The 20,796-nt window shown below is 36.9% G+C and overlaps 1 protein-coding gene across 1 annotated transcript; it reads left to right on the top strand.

Moving 5' to 3' along the window:
* Positions 1–10,027: 10,027 nt before the first annotated feature.
* On the top strand, positions 10,028–16,378 carry LOC125679299 (uncharacterized). The gene is made up of 3 exons (XM_056162307.1): positions 10,028–10,323; positions 11,880–12,225; positions 14,399–16,378. Exons 2-3 carry the CDS (start codon positions 11,889–11,891, stop codon positions 15,394–15,396), a joined length of 1,335 nt encoding a protein of 444 aa, XP_056018282.1. The 5' UTR covers positions 10,028–10,323; positions 11,880–11,888; the 3' UTR covers positions 15,397–16,378.
* The last annotated feature ends 4,418 nt before the right edge of the window (positions 16,379–20,796 follow it).

Below are 20,796 nucleotides of genomic sequence, written 5' to 3'. Positions count from 1 at the left end.
CTTTTCTATATCTCTGGCATTATGGCTTCCCCATACCTCACAACCATAATTCAGGATACTTGCTACATATATGTCAAAAAGTGTCAATAGTGTTTCTGTGTTAAAGCACATATTTTTTACTTTTGATTTTAATGAGAACATAGCTTTTCTACCTTAACAGGCTAGTTGTTTTTGCGTAAAATTGTAGTTACCATTAAACTTAAATAAAACACCAAGGTATACAAATTTATCAACAACTTCAATTGGCTGACCATTGAGATTCCATTTTTCTGAATGTTTGATTTTACCTCCATTCCTAAAAATAACAATTTTTGTTTTATCAACATTAACAGTAAGATCCCACTCAGTTGTATATTCATATAACTCATCTAACATATTTTGAAGCTCATGTACGCTTTCAGCAAAAATGACCATATCATCTGCATACATCAAAACATACAAGTTTAGCTCTCGCAACTGTAATGGCACAATATCGTGTTTTAAAAATTCTACTTCAAAATCATTCACATATAACGAAAAAAGGATGGGAGATAACACTTCTTGTAATAGTCCTATGTTACTTTTAAAAACTTCTGACATCATACCTGCAGATTTAACACTAGATTTCATGCTTTGATACATAACCCGGATAATGCGTAGTAATTTACCTCTAATACCATATGTGCTGAGCTTTTTCCACAATTTAATTCGATCAACAGAGTCAAATGCTTTCTTGAAGTCTATGAAACAACAATATAATCTCTTTTTGTTTTAGAAAGCGTCATATTAATAATTGAGGACAGACAAAAAATAGCTTCTGTTGTACCTACGTGAGGCTGAAACCCAAACTGAGCATCAGTTATTATATCATCGTTGTAAGACCACTGTACAAGTCTTTGGTTTAAAATCGAAGTAAATAACTTACAAAAACAACTCACTAAACTAATACCTCTATAATTGTTGGGATCTGACGTATCACCCTTTTTATGTAGTGGAACAATTATGGATTCTGACCATGCATGAGGAAAAATACCTGTTCTAAAAATTCTATTAAAGGAATTGTGAATAATAGGCAAAATACAACTCTGAAATTCAATAAAATATTCATTCAACAGCAAATCAGTTCCATGGGATTTCTCTCGTTTTAATCTTTTAATTGCATCAAGTATTTCTTTTTCACTTATTTCACAATCAAGATCCTCAAATACAGTTTCATCAATATTGATAAAGTGTTCTTCTGATGGTGTAGGTGCTTGCGATACCAGTTAGTTCTTTAAAGTGCTCAAAGAAAATAGATGGATCAGAGTTTGGTCTCTTTCTTTTTTTCATTTCAAACTTTGAATAAAATGCATTAGGATTATGTTTACGTAAGTAGTCCAACATATTTCCCGCTGTCCGTTTTGTACTGACGCTTCAGTCTAGCTGATAGGACCTTGTATGCTTTTTTCGACTGTAAAAGTTCCTGATGCGTGCTTCGCGTTTTAGTGCTATTGAACAATCGAAGGTCATTGCGATACACATAATACTTTCTCTTCAGTTCAGGTGTAACCCACAGTTTGTCAATGGGTATTCTGCTCGAGTACACATATCTACGTTGGTTACTAGTCGCTCTATTTTTCAATTCAAATAAGGGTGCCATTACGTCAGAAAGTTGAGAAGTAAACAAATCCACCGAGGAATCAATAGTGTCCTGACACTCGACTTCTGGAGTTTCTGCTGCTGAGTGTAAAGTACTGAGACATGTTTGAAGTGCATTTCTTGCCTCATCGAGGCAATCTGATTTCCATCTGAATATTCTATATGGTGGTGTATGACTGTCGGCGGCAAAGGTTCATTCTTTACAATATTTATTTCACTAGTTTTCATAACCTCCAATATTTCCTCCATTTCACAACTTACATTTGTACCGAAAGACTCACCACCCAAGTCTGTTTCCTGTTTTCTCTGGCTTTCATCTAAATTAAAGTCAGAAACACACTCGAACACGCCTGGTTCGTCGATAATAGCCTCCTCTTTGTTTGGACTCACATGGAGCTTGTACCTCACATTTTTCATAGGCTTGCTGTTTTTTCGCTTTCGTTTCCCTTTACCTCCGTGACTAGTGTGTGGCATACCAAACCATAAGAATTTCACTTGAACATGCGCTTATTTCCGCTTTTTTGATACAAAATGTCACTAATCTCCCTCTGCTCAAAAATACACCTCCATACCGCCATTACACACGTGACCATATATATTCAAAAAGCAAAGGGTGGCATACAGAGCAGAGAAGAGCTCAGATACAGAAGATACTGAAAGTCGACTGTACGTCAAGCGATGAGGAGTGTGAAGAAGGTTTTATTACTTATACCCCATCCTGGCAGAGTGACACTTATGCCAAAGTGAAGAGCACTCTGGATAAGGTCTTTCTCGAAACTTACTCCTTGAAAAGCAGGCGACTTCTTCAAAACCGACGAATTGGAGCTAGTCATGTCAAGGAGCCCCCGACTTTTCCAGAAGGATGTTTGTGGATGCTAAACAAAGATTAAATATGGTGTCCTATTTCTATCTGTTTTTATCCGTCGTCTTGCTGGCTTGTGTATCATGCGTTAACTTTTAAAATTTTCAACTTCTCAAGAACCACCGGACCAGTTTCAATCAAACTTGCCCCAAATTATCTTTTGGTGTAGGGGATTCAGATTTGTTCAAATGAAGGGCAGTGTCTTTTTCCAAGGGTAGATAATCAAAAAAGGCAAAAATAAGGTGGGGTCAATTACAAATCTTCTTCTTAAGAATCATTGGGGAAGTTGAAACTTAAATTAAGCTTCCTGACATAGTATATATTGGAGTTTGTTCAAACAATGGTCCCCATGGGTGGTGTGGGGCCATATAAGAGGATCAAAGCCTGCACAGAAATATATTGGATGATATCTTTTAAATTCTTCTCAAGAGTTGCAGGGTTATGATTGGTCATGTTAATATGGAAGCATCATCAGATAGTGCTGATTCAAGGTTTTTTTTTCAACACCCCCTCCCCACTCCCCTCCCCGGGAATAGGGTAGGGACACAAAAGGCATTCAGTCTTACATGGAAATATATAGGGAACATCTTTGAAATTTATTCTCATGAACAGCAAAGCCATGATTCACATGCAAGCATCTTCAGGTAGGTTAGATTCAAATTTGTTAAAATCATGACCCCCGGGGATAAGGTTGGGCTACAAAGGGCAATCAAAGTCTTCCACAGGAATAGATAATAAAAATCTTAGAAACTCTCTCAAGAACACCAAAGCCATCATTATATAGTCATGTAAATATGCAAGCATCCTCTGAGAGGGTGGGGCCACCATTAGGGATCATAGTTTTATTTTGGAATATATAGGGAAAAATCTATAAAAATAGAATGTTCCCTTCTCAAGGACAACAGTGATTCTAGTTTGTTCAAATAATGTCCCCCAAGGGATGGATTGAGGCCACAACAAGGGATAAAATTTTTATATGGGAATATGTAGAAAAAAATCTTTTAAAATTCTTAAATAAATGCTCTCGGGGAAAATCAACTTTTTAGGGCACCTGAGTAAACTCAGGTGACCTATTGCAATTGGTTGTTGTCCCTCGTGTGTTAACAATTGAACATTTTTAACTTCTTCTCAATAACTACCAGTCCAATTCTTTTCAAATTTGGTATGAAGTATGATTGACACAAGGGGGACATATTTGTAAATTCAAGGACTCCATCACCCCTGGGGCACTAGGTGCGGGGCAAAAACTGCCCAAAATTGACCGGTTTTCAAAAATCTTCTCAAAAAACACACACATGTAAGAAAAACTAAATACATAGTGGTGTAGAGCAGGACGGCCTCTACCAAAATTGTAAATTTCATGATACCGGGGGTAGGGGTTCTGACCCCAGGGTGGGGCCAAACTTGTAATATAGTGTTTATGTGTAAAACATTTAAATAACATTTTCTTCAGTGCTTTTGATACTAAATTGAAACTAAATGGATGAAGCAGGTAGTCTTTTACCAAACTTGCATAAATTTGGTTTTCCCCTGACGAGTAAGGGTTTTGACCCCAGGGTGGGGTCAAACATAGTATATAGTATTTATGTGTAAGTTTGCTGATACTGTATAAAATCTAAATACATACTTAAGAATAGCAGAAAGGGATGTACAAAAAATGGTGAATTTTTCAACCCAGGGTTATGTCTTTAGGATGAGTCCAAATTAGTCATACATTTTGATGTTTCAATGTTAATACACCTATTATTTAAAGCCTTTCATCAGTGTATGCACTTTTGAGGGCAGTGAAATTTTAAGAACACATCTTGTTTTATACTGTTGCTGAACATTAAATTTAACTTAGATATTCAGAACAGGAATTTTTTTCTAGATTTCATAGCCCATGGAAGTAGTGATACTTTTTCACTAGTATTCAGGCGACCGATAAGGCCCATGGGCCTCTTATTATAGCTACATTCTGGATTAAACTTGTTTGAATTTTAAGCATTCAACTTAACTGAATAACCTCCCTTCTCTAACGCAATGTCATTGATTTTTATACCCCCCCCCCCGCAACAAGTTGGGGAGGGGGGGGGGTATACTGGAATCGGGTTGTCCGTCTGTCTGTCCGTCCGTCCGTATGTAGACGCAATGGTTTCCGGGCTCTAAAGCATTATCCTTTCCACCTACCGTCACCATATCATACATATGGACTACCTATGGGATGAAGATGTTCCTTATCGATTTTGGGGTCAAAAGGTCAAAGGTCAAGTGCACTGGACATCGCAGTAGCAATATGGTTTCCGGGCTCTAAAGCGTTATCCTTTCAACCTACAGTCACCATATCATACATATGGACTACCCATGGGATGAAGATGTTCCCTATATATTTTGGGGTCAAAAGGTCAAAGGTCAAGCGCACTGGACATCGAAGTAGCAATATGGTTTCCGGGCTCTAAAGCGTTATCCTTTCCACCTAGTCACCATATCATACATATGGACTACCCATGGAATGAAGATGTTTCCTATATATTTTGGGGTCAAAAGGTCAAAGGTCAAGCGCACTGGACATCGAAGTAGCAATATGGTTTCCGGGCTCTAAAGCGTTATCCTTTCGACCTACAGTCACCATATCATACATATGGACTACCCATGGGATGAAGATGTTCGCTATCGATTTTGGGGTCAAAGGTCAAACGCACTGTATGGTTTCCGAGCTCTAAAGCGTTATCCTTTCCACCTACAGTCACCATATCATACATATAGACTACCCATGGGATGAAGATGTTCCCTATCGATTTTGGGGTCAATAGGTCAAAGGTCACGCGCACTGGACATCAAAGTAGCAATATGGTTTCCATTTGAATTCTTTAACGGCTTTTTTCATCGCATGGAGATGCTGAGTTCCTAGATACCTTTTGAATCATAATACTGAAGTTTTACCTATTACCAACACCCTTTGGGAGATTGGGGTAAGCGGGGGGTATTCTTAGTGAGCATTGCTCACAGTACCTCTTGTTTCTATTGGCTTCAGAAGTCACATGATTTTTGGTCTGCTGGTTTATGCAATGGCGAGGTTCACTGATTTAACTGATGATGAAGTACAGAATTTACTAGATGAACCAGAGCTGAAACACAATAATCTATGAAACACAGTAACTGTTAATATTAATTAGGATATTGGATACGTTTTCTTTTAAACTAGTGGATACGGTGCATGATAAATGATAACAATCACACTGTCCTGTTCAAAGTCAAAAAACCGTGTGCATCTAGTAAAAACAGCCTAAAAAATGAAGGTGTGTAACAAAACAGTTATAGACTGTGTCCTCGGACAACAGCTGTTTTGTTTGACCTTCGAATGGATCTGTTGCCCTCAGCCTACAGATCCATTTCCGGGCCAAACAAAACAACTGTTGTCCTCCGACCCAGTCAGTTCAGTTCAGTCCCTTTTATTTGGACTTTCATTTCAAATTTTATAGAAGAATGACATTTTGTTACATCGTATAACAAAACTAGACTTGACAATAAACTGGCAATAAGCCATATATTCTTTGATAATACAACACTGGATTCAAAGCACAAGTAATATTGACCTCTAGTCGAGCAATATATGGAAATCCTAGCTGCTAAAGAAATTGTGTTAACCCCTAGATATTTCTTGGTACCAGTAGATATTACCTCAGTATCTGAAGTCAATATTATGCATAATTTATCTAATAATTTGTCCTGACCGATCCTCTTTCCCTGTTTTTCAGGTGTCAGGACGTGTGTGACAAATACCGGTATTCCGTGGAATTCAGTGGCATTGGCGATCCTCCAGAAGAATCTCAGCAGGTTGGATATTGTTCCCAGGCAGCCATTTTCACTTCCTCATCTCAATCTAAACCAGCAGTGGACAGTGATGGCAGCTGTTATCGTTTAGTGAGTACTTCAAAATTGAAAATGGGAAATATATTGGTACATATAAAAAGTACAAGATTATAAAAAGTTCATTATTATAAAAAGTACATTTAATTGCATGTTACTGGGATGGCTGATATCCATGCATGATATAAAGTTCTTTACTTGCATTACCAATGACAAGCTCATGGGTATGTTGCGACCCAAAGCAGATCACTGTGGCCTCCTTTTGGAATTGCAACTTGTGATGACATGTAAACATAGATATGCATCATGTTCATGTAGTTGAGGGCACATCGTGTACACTAGCGGTGCACTCTATACTCACCTAATCAAAATCCATCGTGTACATGCACTAACGGTGCACTCTATACTCACCTAATCAAAATCTATCGTGTACATGCACTAACGGTGCACTCTATACTCACCTAATCAAAATCCATTGTGAGCTGCTGCCATCAGTTGTCATCCATTATTTGTCTGTCGTTGGTGCCTGCATATTCAGTGTTTGTCAAGGTAAACTGAATTTAGCATATAATTTCATATAGAAGCTTGTACAATGTACAGACATTATTAATGATATGCAACACATGATTATGGTATATTTCTCCAATGAAGCCATCCTTTTTTATGCTCCCTGAAAATTTTCCAGGAGAGTATTTAATCGCCATCATGTCTGTCCGTCTGTCCGAGCTAATATATCTTAAACCTTTTATCAGAAAGAATTTAATCATAATTGATCACAAATATTCTTTGGGACAGGGACTTTTTGGACCAAGGTCATTTTGGAAAAGTCAAGGTCACTGTGGAAAGGTCAAGGTAACTCAGATCATATACCTTGTGTAAGGAAAAGTTCCTCATAGGCAAATGGCTTTCAGACAAAGGTCATTTTTGGAAACAGTAAATGTCATTTAGAACGATACCTTATATATTAAAAAAACCTTCATTTCAACAATATTTCAATTAAAGTGTGTTGCACTCACACATACAAGCTCATCCTGTATATTATGTGTTTGAGATTCATTTTATTATAGGGAAGTCGTGTTCAGTTGAACTGGTGAATTAAAACATAATTCTGGGGAAAAAAATTCTTCCCAGGTTGCACAGTAAATATTTCCACACAGAGAGTTGTTATCCCCCGAGGAAATTCTGAAATTGGAAGTGGCCTTCACTATAAACTTAATGAAACAGAGCTACCCAGACTCGGACCAGGAACAGGATAAGGAACAAATGGAGATCTCTATAAAGCAGTTGATGTCATTTAGTAAAATTTCCAACTTAGTTAATGCAGACAGATTAAGGTGAGCTAATCCATAATCACTTTCAAATCTGACTCTATGTGATATATGATGTTACATATCTTGCTTAGTTTTTGTCTATTTTTATTGCAATTACCATTAATATTTATTAGGGGGGGGGGGGTATATAGGAATCCTTTGTCTGTCTGTCTGTCCGTCTGTCCATCCGTCCGTCTGTCTGTCTGTCTGCAGATTCGTGTCCGGGCCATAAGTTCTTTGTTCTTTGACTTAGGCATGCCATATTTGGCACACAGGTGGATCACCATGAGAGGATGTGTCGAGTACCTTCACGACCTCTATATGACCTTGACCCTTGACCTCAAGGTTAAAATTAAAGGTTTTTTATAATGGATTTATGTCCGGGCCATAACTTCTTTGTTCTTTGACATAGGCATACCACATTTGAAACATGAGTGTATCACCATGAGACAATGTGTCATGTACCTTCATGACCTCCATATGACCTTGACCTCAAGGTCAAAATTAAAGGTTTTTACAATGGATTCGTGTCAGGACCATGACTTCTTTGTTCTTTGACATAGGCATACCATATTTGACACATGAGTGTATCAGCATGAGACGATGTGTCGGGTACCTTCATTACCTCTATATGACCTTGAACTTTGACCTCAAGGTCAAAATTGATTATAGGGTTTTGACATAGTCATACCATAAGACATGGGTGTATCACCATGATACTATGTGTCATCTACATTCATGACCTCTTTATGACCTTGATCTTTAATCTCAAGGTCAAAATTATAGGTTTATGCCATGGATTTGTGTTCGGACTATATCTTCCATTTTCTTCTACAAAGGCATACGATATTTTTACACTCAGGAAAGAGGTAATTTATCCTATTAACATCACCCTTTGGGAGATTGGGGTAAGCGGGGGGTATTCTTAGTGAGCATTGCTCACAGTACCTCTTGTTGAGACTTGATTTGGGTCAAGATAGATGTAGGTCAAAAGCATCAACACACTAAATCTATTCCTGTCCAGCACTTCAAACTTCTAGTCTTTTTTGTTTTTTGTTGTTGTTTTTTCATTTGTTTGTTGTATAGTTTTACACAAATAAAATATTGTTATTTTAAACTACACATGTATTTGTATGATCGTTTCGAATTGATGGAGTCCAGTACTTTTATTATACCGCTGAACTGCTGAAATAGTTTGCCAGATATTTATACTGTGCACATATGAAAAGGATATCAGAGAGTATTGTTTCCTTACTCTGAACACCATAAAAAAGTGGAGATTTAAGGTATAAAAGGTGTCAGAAGATGGCATTTTTGACCTTTACAAAAGCTGCATGAAAGTTCAAATTAAATGCAGAAAAGTATTTAAAAGTTGACATTTTGTAACATCAAAAGATCTGCAAAAGTTGCAGAAAGATGAGTTTTACTCGTGAAAAGGTAAATAAAAATCTAAAATGTATATAAAAGTAGAAATTTTTAATGGCAAAGTTATCAAAAAGGTCAAATTTTGTTATGTAAAAAGATGTAAAAAACCAACAAATAAAAAATTCTCAAAAAGATGGAAAAATATCATATATTGATGTTAAAAAAGGTGTATAAAAGTGGGTCATTTGGATATCTTTTTTGCGTTCAAAAGCTGTACAAAATTCGATCTTTTGTACATTTCATTAAAAAATTAAAGGAGCAATAAAGGTGTAAAAAGATTAATGAAATGTGGCCTTCTGTTCATCTTTTGAATATACAAAAGGTGGTTTTTCATGTAGTGGTACATGTGTAAATGTTATTTTCGTCAAATCTAGAAACTTTGCTTGATTACATTATTCATTTTAAAATTAAGGATTATCTCCCCCCATGCATAGCTCTTAGACGAATTTGACTCCACTTTCTTTGGCACGCTGTTTTTGGCTATAATAGCTCTAAAACTTCATTGTTATTTCGAATTTCAAACATTTCGGTTGAGCATCACAGAAGAGACATTATTTGTCGAAATGCGCATCTGGTGCATCAAAATTGGTACCGTATAAGTTTTTACATTATGACCCCTGGGTCGAGGCATCTGCTGGTGGACTGTTAGTCCCCGAGGGTCTCTACAGCCCAGTAACTAAGTACTTCGTTACTAGCTTGAAAATACGGATGTATATTTAATTGCTGTTATAAAATTTAGAAATTCATTTCAAAATTAAGGATTATCTCCCTCATACATACATGTAGCTCTTATCCTTAGACGAATTTAACTCCACTTTTTTGGCACGCTGTTTTAGGCTATAATAGCTCTAAAACCTCATTGTTATTTCGGATTTCAAACATTTCGGTTGAGCATCACTGAAGAGACATTATTTGTTGAAATGCGCATGTGGTGCATCAAAATTGGTACCGTATATGCAATTTATGTAATAAATGATTTTATGCTGACAACTGTACGTACCATATGATTGTTTACCCATGGTGAACCTCAATTATTTACCAATACAGAACCCCGTATGTTACCCCTTAGCGATACTTCATTTTGATTGGCTAAAAGATAGCGTCCCTTTTGTGAAAGGTAATCCTGATAGAAGTCTAAGATCACAGAGAATATTTTTATTGCAAAAGTTTTGTTTTCGCCGATTTATTACGGTTTAAAAGTTGCTGCATCGTTTGAGGTTTGCAGTTCTACGCTATGTGAGCGGAACAGGACTTCTACAGGTAAAAAATGACATAAAACTGAAATTTGTTTTGTTTCACGCACAGCCGAGTGTGACCGCCATACTGAACTCTGTCTTTGTTTACAAACATGGCGAAAGTTTTAGTGGTTGGCCACAGTTTCATACGTCGTCTCGAACGATCATTGGGGCAAATTGAAGGATGTATCAATAATTTGGGATTAGATTCATCTTTATGTACAGTGTATTTCTATGGAATTAGCGGTGGAAAGTTAGATATACTGGAAGTTGACTCTTTGTTATTTGAGAAGCTACGGGCATACAGACCGGACATTATCGTGATTCAGCTAGGTGGGAATGATATGTCCATTAAAGCAGTCAGACCAGAAGTCTTTGCATGCAGACTAGTAGACTGGGTTCAATCTTTGACTGAACAATTTTGCTTCATAAAAAACATTGTGGTTTGTGAACTTTTTATTCGCACTAAACCAAGACAGGTTAGTGTTGAATTATACGAGTTTAAGCGAGGCATTGTGAATCAAATGTTAAAGGACATGTTGGAAGACCATCCTAACCTCACATTTTGGCGTCATTTGCGGCTGATGCAAAGTCCCTTGGCTATTTTAAGTGGGGACGGTGTTCACCTCTCTGTGATAGGGACAAAGAAGTTTTATAGGAGCCTTAGATTAGCCGTTCTTCATGCTAGACAGTATTTCTTTAATATTTGATATTTGTATTGCTCTTGTGAATGGGTCAATAATCAGATTGATGTTGGTGCAATATATATTTTGCATATATACAATTAGGTTGTATAGTGTTTGAATATTCAGATTGACGTTGGTTCACTAGTACATTTATGAATATATACAATATATGTTGTATGGCATTTGAATACATTCTGGATTGCTGGGTTTACTTAACTCAGTTCTATGTGAGCTAATACATTGAGAATAACTAGTGTACTTTGACACAGTTCTTTTGTTTTCTATAGTAAAACTACTACTATACAAGTGTCACATTTACATCTACAATCAAAAGTTGAACATTAATTATCAAAAATGATAATAATATTTACCTACTTAAGTTTATGTCTTGTCTATACACTGGTAACTTGGTCAGTGACGTGCTGAATAAACAGTTTGTTCATGCTGGGCAGTTGCATATGTGATATTATTTGATGCCTATTAAAGGTTTATGATTTGTTTAGCATGGTTCAGGAGTCCTGGGCATGTATTGTTGCATATATGATATAGTTTGATGCCTATTAAAGGGTTTATGATTTGTTTAGCAAGCTTCAAGAGTCCTGGGCTTGTACAGTTACAGTTTATTTGGCATGGTATGAATTTATCATGTTATATACAGTATGGGTATACTGGTACTTTCAGATTTAAGCCTTGTAAGAGGTTGTAACACTGTATACAGTCAAATAGATGTCAGGTTCACTTCTGAACAAGAATTTATTTCTGAAAATATGTAGTTATATAAAAATTAGCAGGTTAAATTACCTGTACCCTAATTAATGGCATGCAGATATCTACATGTATAGTAGCATGCTAATATTATTTTAGCATGTGCTTAATGAACATTTTGTTATTGTAGATCTTAATCATGGGTCCAAAGAAGAAGTCCGCTGGCACTGAGCCTCCAGCTAAGCGGAGAAGGACTGCGCAAAATGGCAATGCTACAAACATTCTAAGTGCAAGTGACACTACAAATAGTGATATAATTCAATCCTTAACTAAAAACATTACAAGTAATATTATGACAGAATTACAGAAGGTCGGAGTTCTTCCTACACAGAATCCACAAGTGGAGCAAGCAGGAGGTCCAGATCAAGACAAGCAGCAACGATTTGAAAGAAATACCAGTGGTACAATGCTGCAAGGTGAACAGATACCTGCATCAGCAGTTTTGGATTTGAAAAGACAGCTACCAAATACACAGGGTAATCAATCCGAATATAAACCTTTGGGGAGACCCCTTCACACTTATGTTACGACAAAACTCAAAGAAAAGATTCAATCAAATGAGTTTGTGCAAATGAGTGATATTTTAGATCCTTCCACAGAGCTGGAGTTTGTTGACTTTCATTTGTCAGTGAAAGACAAAGGAAAAGTTGGGCTATCTTCTAACAAGAAGAAGAAATTTGTCACTATTGAGGAGTGGACTCATGCTTTTAATATCTTTAGTTCAGTTTTAAGACAGGACAGCCCAGATGATCGAGATCTTCCAGAGTCGTTAGCAGTGTACATGCACTTGATTAGATCTATTCAGAAAGATGGGGGGGGGGGGGGCTGGTTTCATTATGATGTAACATTTAGGAAGACCAGACAAGGGGACTTGACAATGTCTTGGAGGCATGTCGATCAAGTGTTATATAGTCGTGCCCTTATGAAAAAGTTGGGGGGTCCAATCATTCATAGCCAGAATACAAAAAAACCAGCTTTTTCGTCTCCATTGTTTCAGATACAATGATGGGAAGTCCTGCAACAGTCAGTGTAAATACCCACACATATGCTCTACCTGTTTCAAACCCCACCCTAAAACCCAATGTTGGAGGGGCCGTGACAAAAAGTCTGCAAGTGGGTCACAGCCTCCCAAAAAAGACTGAGTGTCTCTCCCAACTACCCACTCCTGTAAACCCTGCAAAACTAGCTCAATATTTAATTGGATATGACAAGACAAAAACTAAATATCTACTAGAGGGGTTTAGAAATGGTTTTCATCTAGAATTTGAAGGGAAAAGGGGGTTTCAGCTCAGTTCAAACCTTAAATCTGCTCTTGAAAATGAGGAGGTTGTTACTAAAAAAATTGCTAAGGAATTAAAGGAAGGTCGCATAGCAGGTCCATTCTCTGAACTACCATTTAAGTCCTTAAAGATTTCTCCTCTAGGTATAGTACCTAAGAAAACACTTAATCAATTTAGAATGATACATCACTTGTCTTATCCCACGAAACAGGAAGGTTCAGTAAATGCAGGAATCTCTGATGACTCAGCTGCAGTCCACTATGCTGGAATCAATGATGCTGTAGGTTTTATTAAAGAACTTGGTATAGATGCATTTTGTTGCAAGACAGATATTCGGTCCGCATTTAGAATCCTTCCAGTATCTCCAAAGGACTATGAGCTATTAGGTTTTATGTGGGAGGGTAAATACTACTATGATAGATGTTTACCAATGGGTTGCAGAACTAGTTGCAAGATGTTTGAAGAATTTAGCTCAGCAATAGAATGGATTGCAAGAAATAAGTTGGGAATGAATGCTGTGGTTCACATATTAGATGATTTTCTGTTCATTGAAAGATCTAAATTTTCATGTCTCCAGAAATTCAACGAGTTTCTCGATGTTTGTAGGGATATTGGTATTCCACTTGCAGCAGATAAGACTGTGCTTCCTACGCAGGTTATTGAGTTTGTTGGAATTGAACTTGACGTTAGGCTCAGAGAAACTAGGTTACCTTTGGATAAGATTGAGAAATGCACACGGTTACTTCATTCATTTAAGAGTAAGGATAGGTGTACGATTAAGGAAATGCAATCATTGATAGGTACGTTGAACTTCGCTTGCTCAGTCATTCTGCCAGGTCGTGCATTCCTCAGACGCTTTATCAATCTTTTGATGAATGTTTCAAAGCATCAAAAATTCATTACAATAAGTAGAGAATGTAAGGACGACATGTCTATGTGGCTAGCTTTTCTAGAGTGTTATAATGGAAAAACAATGTTTTTAAATGAAAACTTTCTGTCTAGCAACACTTTACAATTACATACCGATGCGGCACAGTCAAAGGGTTTTACAGGAATTTATAAAACGCAATGGTTTTATGGTAGTTTCCCAGAGGACTGGAAGAAATTGAATATCATGACATTAGAGTTTTATCCGATAGTTATTGCAGTCAATTTGTGGGGTAGATTATTTGCTAATCACTCTATTTTGTTCTTCACGGACAATGAAGCCTTAGTGTCAGTGATCAATAGGCAAACAAGTAAAGATTCAGTAGTAGTACAGATGGTCAGATATCTGGTTCTTCAGTGTTTGCATTATAATATCATATTTAAAGCAAAACATATCCCTGGAAAACACAATAAACTGGCAGATAGTCTTTCTCGGTTGCAGGTTCAAGAGTTTCAGAAGCTGGCACCACATGCTCAACCAGAACCATCAGTGGTACCAGAAGCTCTGATGCCTCAAAACTTTTGGAATACATTGAGCAACTTACAAAAGCAGCCATAGCACCATCCAGTAAGGCTACGTATAATAGAGCTTGGAGGACGCTACTGTCTTTTTGTAGTAAATATGGAATGTCTTGTGAACTACCCCTGAGCACTTCGCTGGTGGTTCTCTTTGTAGCTCATCTTTTCTCCGACTCTTTTTCCCCTAGGTCCATTTCAACATATTTACCAGCCCTTGCTTATGTTCACAAAGTGCTAAATTACCAAGACCCAACGCAAGCATTTGTTATACAGAAATTAGTTTCAGGGGCATATCGTTTGGGCAATACCTTTGATATACGTTTACCCATCACACCTCATATTTTAAACAATCTGCTTTCGTGTATACCACAAGTCATTCATGAGGAATACAAAAGAAAAATGTTTCGAGCTATGTTCTTATTTGCATTTTCTGCATTTACACGTATTGGGGAAATAGTAAGTTCAGATGGGCATACAGATGATGTCATTCAGCTTTCAGATGTTACTTTCACTCGGGGGGCAGAAAAATTTAATCAGGTCAATGTCTGCTTTAGGAAGTTTAAACATAATTCTTCAGAACAGCCTAAGTACATTTCATTCTCACATGGACCATGCCAAATTTCTGCCATCGATTCCCTTGTTCAGTATTTGAATGTTAGGAAAAACAATGAAGGTCCACTTTTCATTTTAAATGGGGGTTTACAGCTGACAAGGAGTGTATTTAATAAGACCCTACAAAAATGTTTGCTTTGCTGTGGCTTGGATAGTACACGTTACAAAGGTCACAGTTTTAGGATAGGTGCTGCTACGGTGGCTGCACAGAATGGTTGCACATATGCGCAAATTAGATCAGTGGGACGCTGGCATTCAAATGCATTTCAGAAATATATCCGATCAAATAACATACCTAGCAATAAGTAATAGTAAATTTTGTCAGAACCCTTGTTTGGCCTAGGATTGTGTATACCTGCTGGGGCCGGTATATGCATTGGTACAATATGACACTTCTATTTAACCAAGTTACTAGCTTGGGCCAGTAACTAGTGCAGTTTTCATGTACGGATTAACATTCTTTTACGTGTTACCTGCTGGGGCCGGTAATGCAGTTGAAGTTCATTATATGTATATCATCATACTGTTGAATTATGTTTTGAGTTATGATCTTTTAAGAGTTAACCTGCTTGAGCTGGTAATATTATTGAAATTAAATTGTATGTACATATCAAAGGTTCGCATGTTATCTGCTGGGGCCCGTAACATTATTTTTCTTAAGATTAGTTTAAAATACATGTACATTTTATATTATATCACAATAGCCAAGATCTTTGGTACAATGTGCTTTTTACCGGATAAGGTTATGGATAGTTTTTATGTTTCTTCTAACTTGTTAATGGATGATGTGCTGGCAATGGCTTTGGTGGGGTCGTTTCAAAGACCATGATTGGCATGATCTTTTCAACCTGTGGGTAATGGACCCCACCTTTGCCCATTATTGGATTGTTGTTAAATATTAACAATATAACTTCTTATTTGTTAGTCCCATATACATGTTACCTTGATTATTATTTGTTTTCTTGACTTACATGGAATGCCAGTAATAGATATGTATTTTATATGTGTAAATTTTACTTCGGTCTGTCAGTTTTTCTTGAAAAATTCAGGGTAATTGTAAATTTAAGTATGTCCATTGTCTAAAGAGAAAGTAAGCTTTTGTATATTTATGTTTTGAATTGCTCGAGTGCAATTTTGTTATTTGTTTTGTATTTGTTTTATTCACATGTGTATTGGATAGTTGCATGTAGTCCTAGGAATATTTTTGGTAGTTATTTTTTCTATTTGTTCCAATTACATGTTTGAATTGTTGATCAAGATTTATTTGATCAATAAATTTCTTTTCAACATACATAGAGTTTTTGTTGTAAAGTAAGGAGGAGGCATAAGAGTTTTTACATTAAGAAAAACCTTCATATTTCACCAAGTTTTTTTAATAACCAAATCCTCTATATCAATTCAGTATTCTTGTATACTTAGTTTCACAAAAGAAATCATATAGACTTATCGCATTCATCATCGTCAGAAAAATTGCTTATCCAGCATCAATCTGAATGAATATCGTTCCTTTCAAATCCAAATACAAAATAGATAGTTGGGCAAACACGGACCCCTGGACACACCAGATGTGGGATCAGGTGCCTACGAGGAGTAAGCATCCCCTGTTGTCCGCAGTCAAAATCAGTGTGCCAAGAACGGCTTAACAATCGGTATGAAACACGTCAGACAGCATTTAACCCAATGCGAGATTGTACTGACGAACTAGGTCGTTATAACGACCATAGAATTTGCGAAATGCTGACTTCAATCGATACTGTTGAAACCCCTGTACCATCAACTTGTTTGTCAGTAGCTTACCTCGATTTAAAAACTGGCTATAACATATTAATTGGGGAAAATCTTCGTGTATATAGCACAAACTATTATTGAAAAGTCTTCAAAAACTGCTTACAATCATAATCATTTAATTTTGATAATAAAAACGCTAATTTCTTGATTTTGTGCTAGTACATTTCAGCCACTAGGATCTCCGTCTATACACAGGAACGCCCACAGGCCCATAGAAGCGGCATCGTAAGACAGTGGCTATAAACAGCCACCGTCTAGAAAAAGGACAAACATTCATTCTGTTTCATTGTTTTTTTTACCCAATCCGTCGCCCACACTCAGTTATTGCTTTATAGAAATTGAGGTAGAAATAACTTCCTCATGGATATATATTTGAGGAAATAGTATCTTTATTCTATACCTCATTACCGTGTGTAGTTTACAAGCAATGTTGGAGGAAATTGTGCATAAACCATGATGTTAGTCGCATCTTACGTATTTCTCTTCTGTTTACGTTTTGTTCATTCAAAAGCTGGACTCGGGGTAGGAGTCTGCGGTCGGTAAGTAATGATCACCATAAAGAAAATGTAAACCAAATAATTTGATTGAAATTTGATGAAACTTAGAAACAATCATGCTTACATTTATAACATCAGACACAAGTCGTGTTAATACCGTGGCTTATTTGTAGTGATCCTTTGAGGTGCTGTTCGAATTTTCTACTGGGCGATGGACACTGCGAGCGTAAGCAATTATCTTTTGTTTTTGAATAGTTTAAAATCACTGTACATGTAACCATATTCATCATTTCTCCGACAAAAAATGATGGGGTATACATGTATCGCTACGTCATCCTATTTTCATTCCCTTAAAAAATAAAATGCATTGCGAAACGGATATAGTAATGGGACCATTCTTGTGTGGGTGAGGATGTTTCAGAGAGACTGTGTGCAACACTCTCAACTCTAAAATTAATTTTGTATTCCTTAGTTATAAGAGTTGTGATCGATATCGTCACCTTTTCACTGAGTTTGTAGACACTCTACGGACAGCAATTTCTGCTCGATTCATTCCGAACATGTAGCTTTGTAATCAAAAGAAATATCCTTGATTTTGTATCAGATGTTACTACAGGACTAAATAGCAAAGGCTTGCTCAATTGATACGTTACTTCACTTGAGAAGAAACATCTCTTTCTAGGACCTTCAACGCAACATTTAGATATACATTTATCTACGTTTTATCTATTAGTAAAATTCATTTTTATTCAGATTTCTTTCGGTATATTACAGTGAAGTCAACGTAACAGTCACCACAGAGTCTATCACATTTACTTCATATTTGGATATTCTATAGCACATCAATTTTAGCGGCCAACTGAGAACTAAACTTTATGACAAACGGGATGTCTTCAGCTTCTCCATCTACAACTTGAACCTGTTGTACTTGTTTCATACCAATTATTAGACTCTTCTTTACACACTGATTTTGAGTACGGGTTACTCGTTCCGTTTACCTGATCAAGCTATAGGCTCACGATGGATGTGACCAGTCGACAGGGGATGCTTACTCCTCCTAGGCACCTGATCCCACCTCCGGTATATTCCCGGGATCCTTATTTGTCCAACTCTATTTTGTATTGCTTATAGGAGTTATGGCTTGTGAGATTGATCACTGTTTGTTATCTTCATCTTTCATATAGCAATTTTCTATTATCACCTACATCTGATGTATTTATCTCTCAACGGATTCGATACGCTAGATCATGTCCTGCGTGTGACCAATTTTAAAATCGAGGCAATTTACTGACAAAAAAGTTGATGTTACAGTGGTTTCAACAATCTCGTTTGAAGTCAGCATTTCGTAAATTCTATTTTGTTAGAATGATCTTATTTGCAAATACAACCTGTTGTAAAGTACATGTATAATGCTTACTTGTTGCATAACAATTGTTCAGCCGTTCTTTAAACTGACTTTGAGTACGGGTTACTCCGTTTACGTGATCAACCTATAGGCTCATGGCGCATGTGACCAGTCAATAGGGGATACTTACTCCTCTAAAGCACCTTCACCCACGTCTATTAAGTTCGGAGGTTCGTATTAGCCCTACTCTGAATTATTCCCTGTGAGATTTAAGAGATTGGTCTATGTTCATTATCTTCACTTTTCTAGTAGCTTTGTTATCATGAGTGAAAAAACACTATTGAGTTTGGGATCTAAAGATCACAACGGGACTTCATAAAGAAAACTTGTAGACACTCATTGTGAGAACTCTTCTTATTGTTTTATCTCCCATTCTCGACGTTTTTCACACATAAAGATACGTCACCAGCCTTTTGTGAAATGCCAGAAATTTTTATCTATGCATGACGTTTACCTCATGTCCTACTGCAGAGAAAAATCTAGGCATTTGATTGGACGACAAACCGTGAATATAAGGTCCCATATTATACCCTGCCAAGAATAGATGGGTACAAAATAGCTTCGATAGATCTAGATATATACTTAATCGCTTCGTAAAATAAAAATTATTAAAAAAAAATATTAAAATCCATCATTTAGTTTTCGCAGTTTCAGAAATATTATAGTGAAATTATATTTATTTCCGTTAATTGATAAAAGTAACTGTAAGGTAATAACGATGTTTACCAGCTAATTTGTGTTACCGGTCACAAATCCCTCTCATCTTTAGCTGTGTACCAAAGCTTATCCAGCCGTGAAAAAGGAAACCATGGAATACACTATATAACTATTTTTACAAGACAATCCACATCAGCACTCCAACATCAATAGAAACTCCATTTATCATGCCACCATCAACTCAAACTCTACTTTCACTCCGCACACATCAATATTTGCCTGTACAAAATTCGCAACTCAATGCCAAAAAACCTCGATGATATTTTCCCCGATTTTGGACCTTTTATCCAGCAGCGACTACCAAATGTTCCATCCTTTAAGGGACACACAATTCACAATTTAAACACAAATGCCGTAAGGGCAGAGTGGTTAGAGCATCGCGCTCAAAATCACACGGCCTCTCAGTCTGTCAGCGCGGTTTCGAATCCCGCTCGCGCCGGTAAGTGAGAACGTTTCCCAGTTTACTTTCAGAAGGTCGGTGGTCTCTTCCCATGTACATTGTATTTGGGTTCTCTCTTCCACCAATAAAAACTGGGTGCCAGCAGATAACTGAAAAATTGTTGAATGTGACGGAAAACATCAATCAATCAATCAGATGCCGTAAGTTCAGGAATCAAAACGATGGCGATCAACAAGTTTACTATGTGTGACGTCACAGCTGTTGCCGCATCGTTTGGGTTTACGCTAATATGCTAAAGTCCTATACATGTATATTATATATATTATTGATAACTTTCTCATATCAAATGTAAAGTTAAAATTTAAAATAAAAATGCAATTATTCTTTAAAAGTTGTCTGTTGAATTAGTTAACAAATGTATCCAAAAAAATTCTAATAAATTCTTTATTCCATGGGGATCCGGGTTAGAATAGGTCCTCAGTAACCCCTTGATTGTCGTAAGAGGCTACTAAATAGGGCGGTCCTTCGGATGAGACCGCCAAAATCGAGGTCCCGTGTTACAGCAGGCGTGGGCACGATAAAGATCCCTCCCTGCTCAATGGCCATAATCGCCGAGCATAGGCCTCAATTTTGCAGCCGTTCATCGGCAGTGGTGACATCTCCATATGAGTGAAATATTCTCGACAAGCAAGGGGTACTGAGGACCTATTCTAACCCGGATCCCCACGAGATAGAGAATTTGAGGACTGATATCAGAAATGTTTGGCAATGGAAATTATAATTTATCATTCAGGTCTTTTGTAAAGTATCACAGAGACATATGTCTCTGTGATACTTTACAAAAGACCTGAATGATATGTAAACTTAACCATTAGAGAAGCTAGGATAAGATTCATGTACGT

This window comes from Ostrea edulis, chromosome 1 (genome assembly GCF_947568905.1).
Source record: "Ostrea edulis chromosome 1, xbOstEdul1.1, whole genome shotgun sequence".
Taxonomy (NCBI): domain Eukaryota; kingdom Metazoa; phylum Mollusca; class Bivalvia; order Ostreida; family Ostreidae; genus Ostrea; species Ostrea edulis.
The sequence above is the reverse complement of the archived record's forward strand: the minus strand, read 5'-3'. Positions and strand labels throughout refer to the sequence as shown.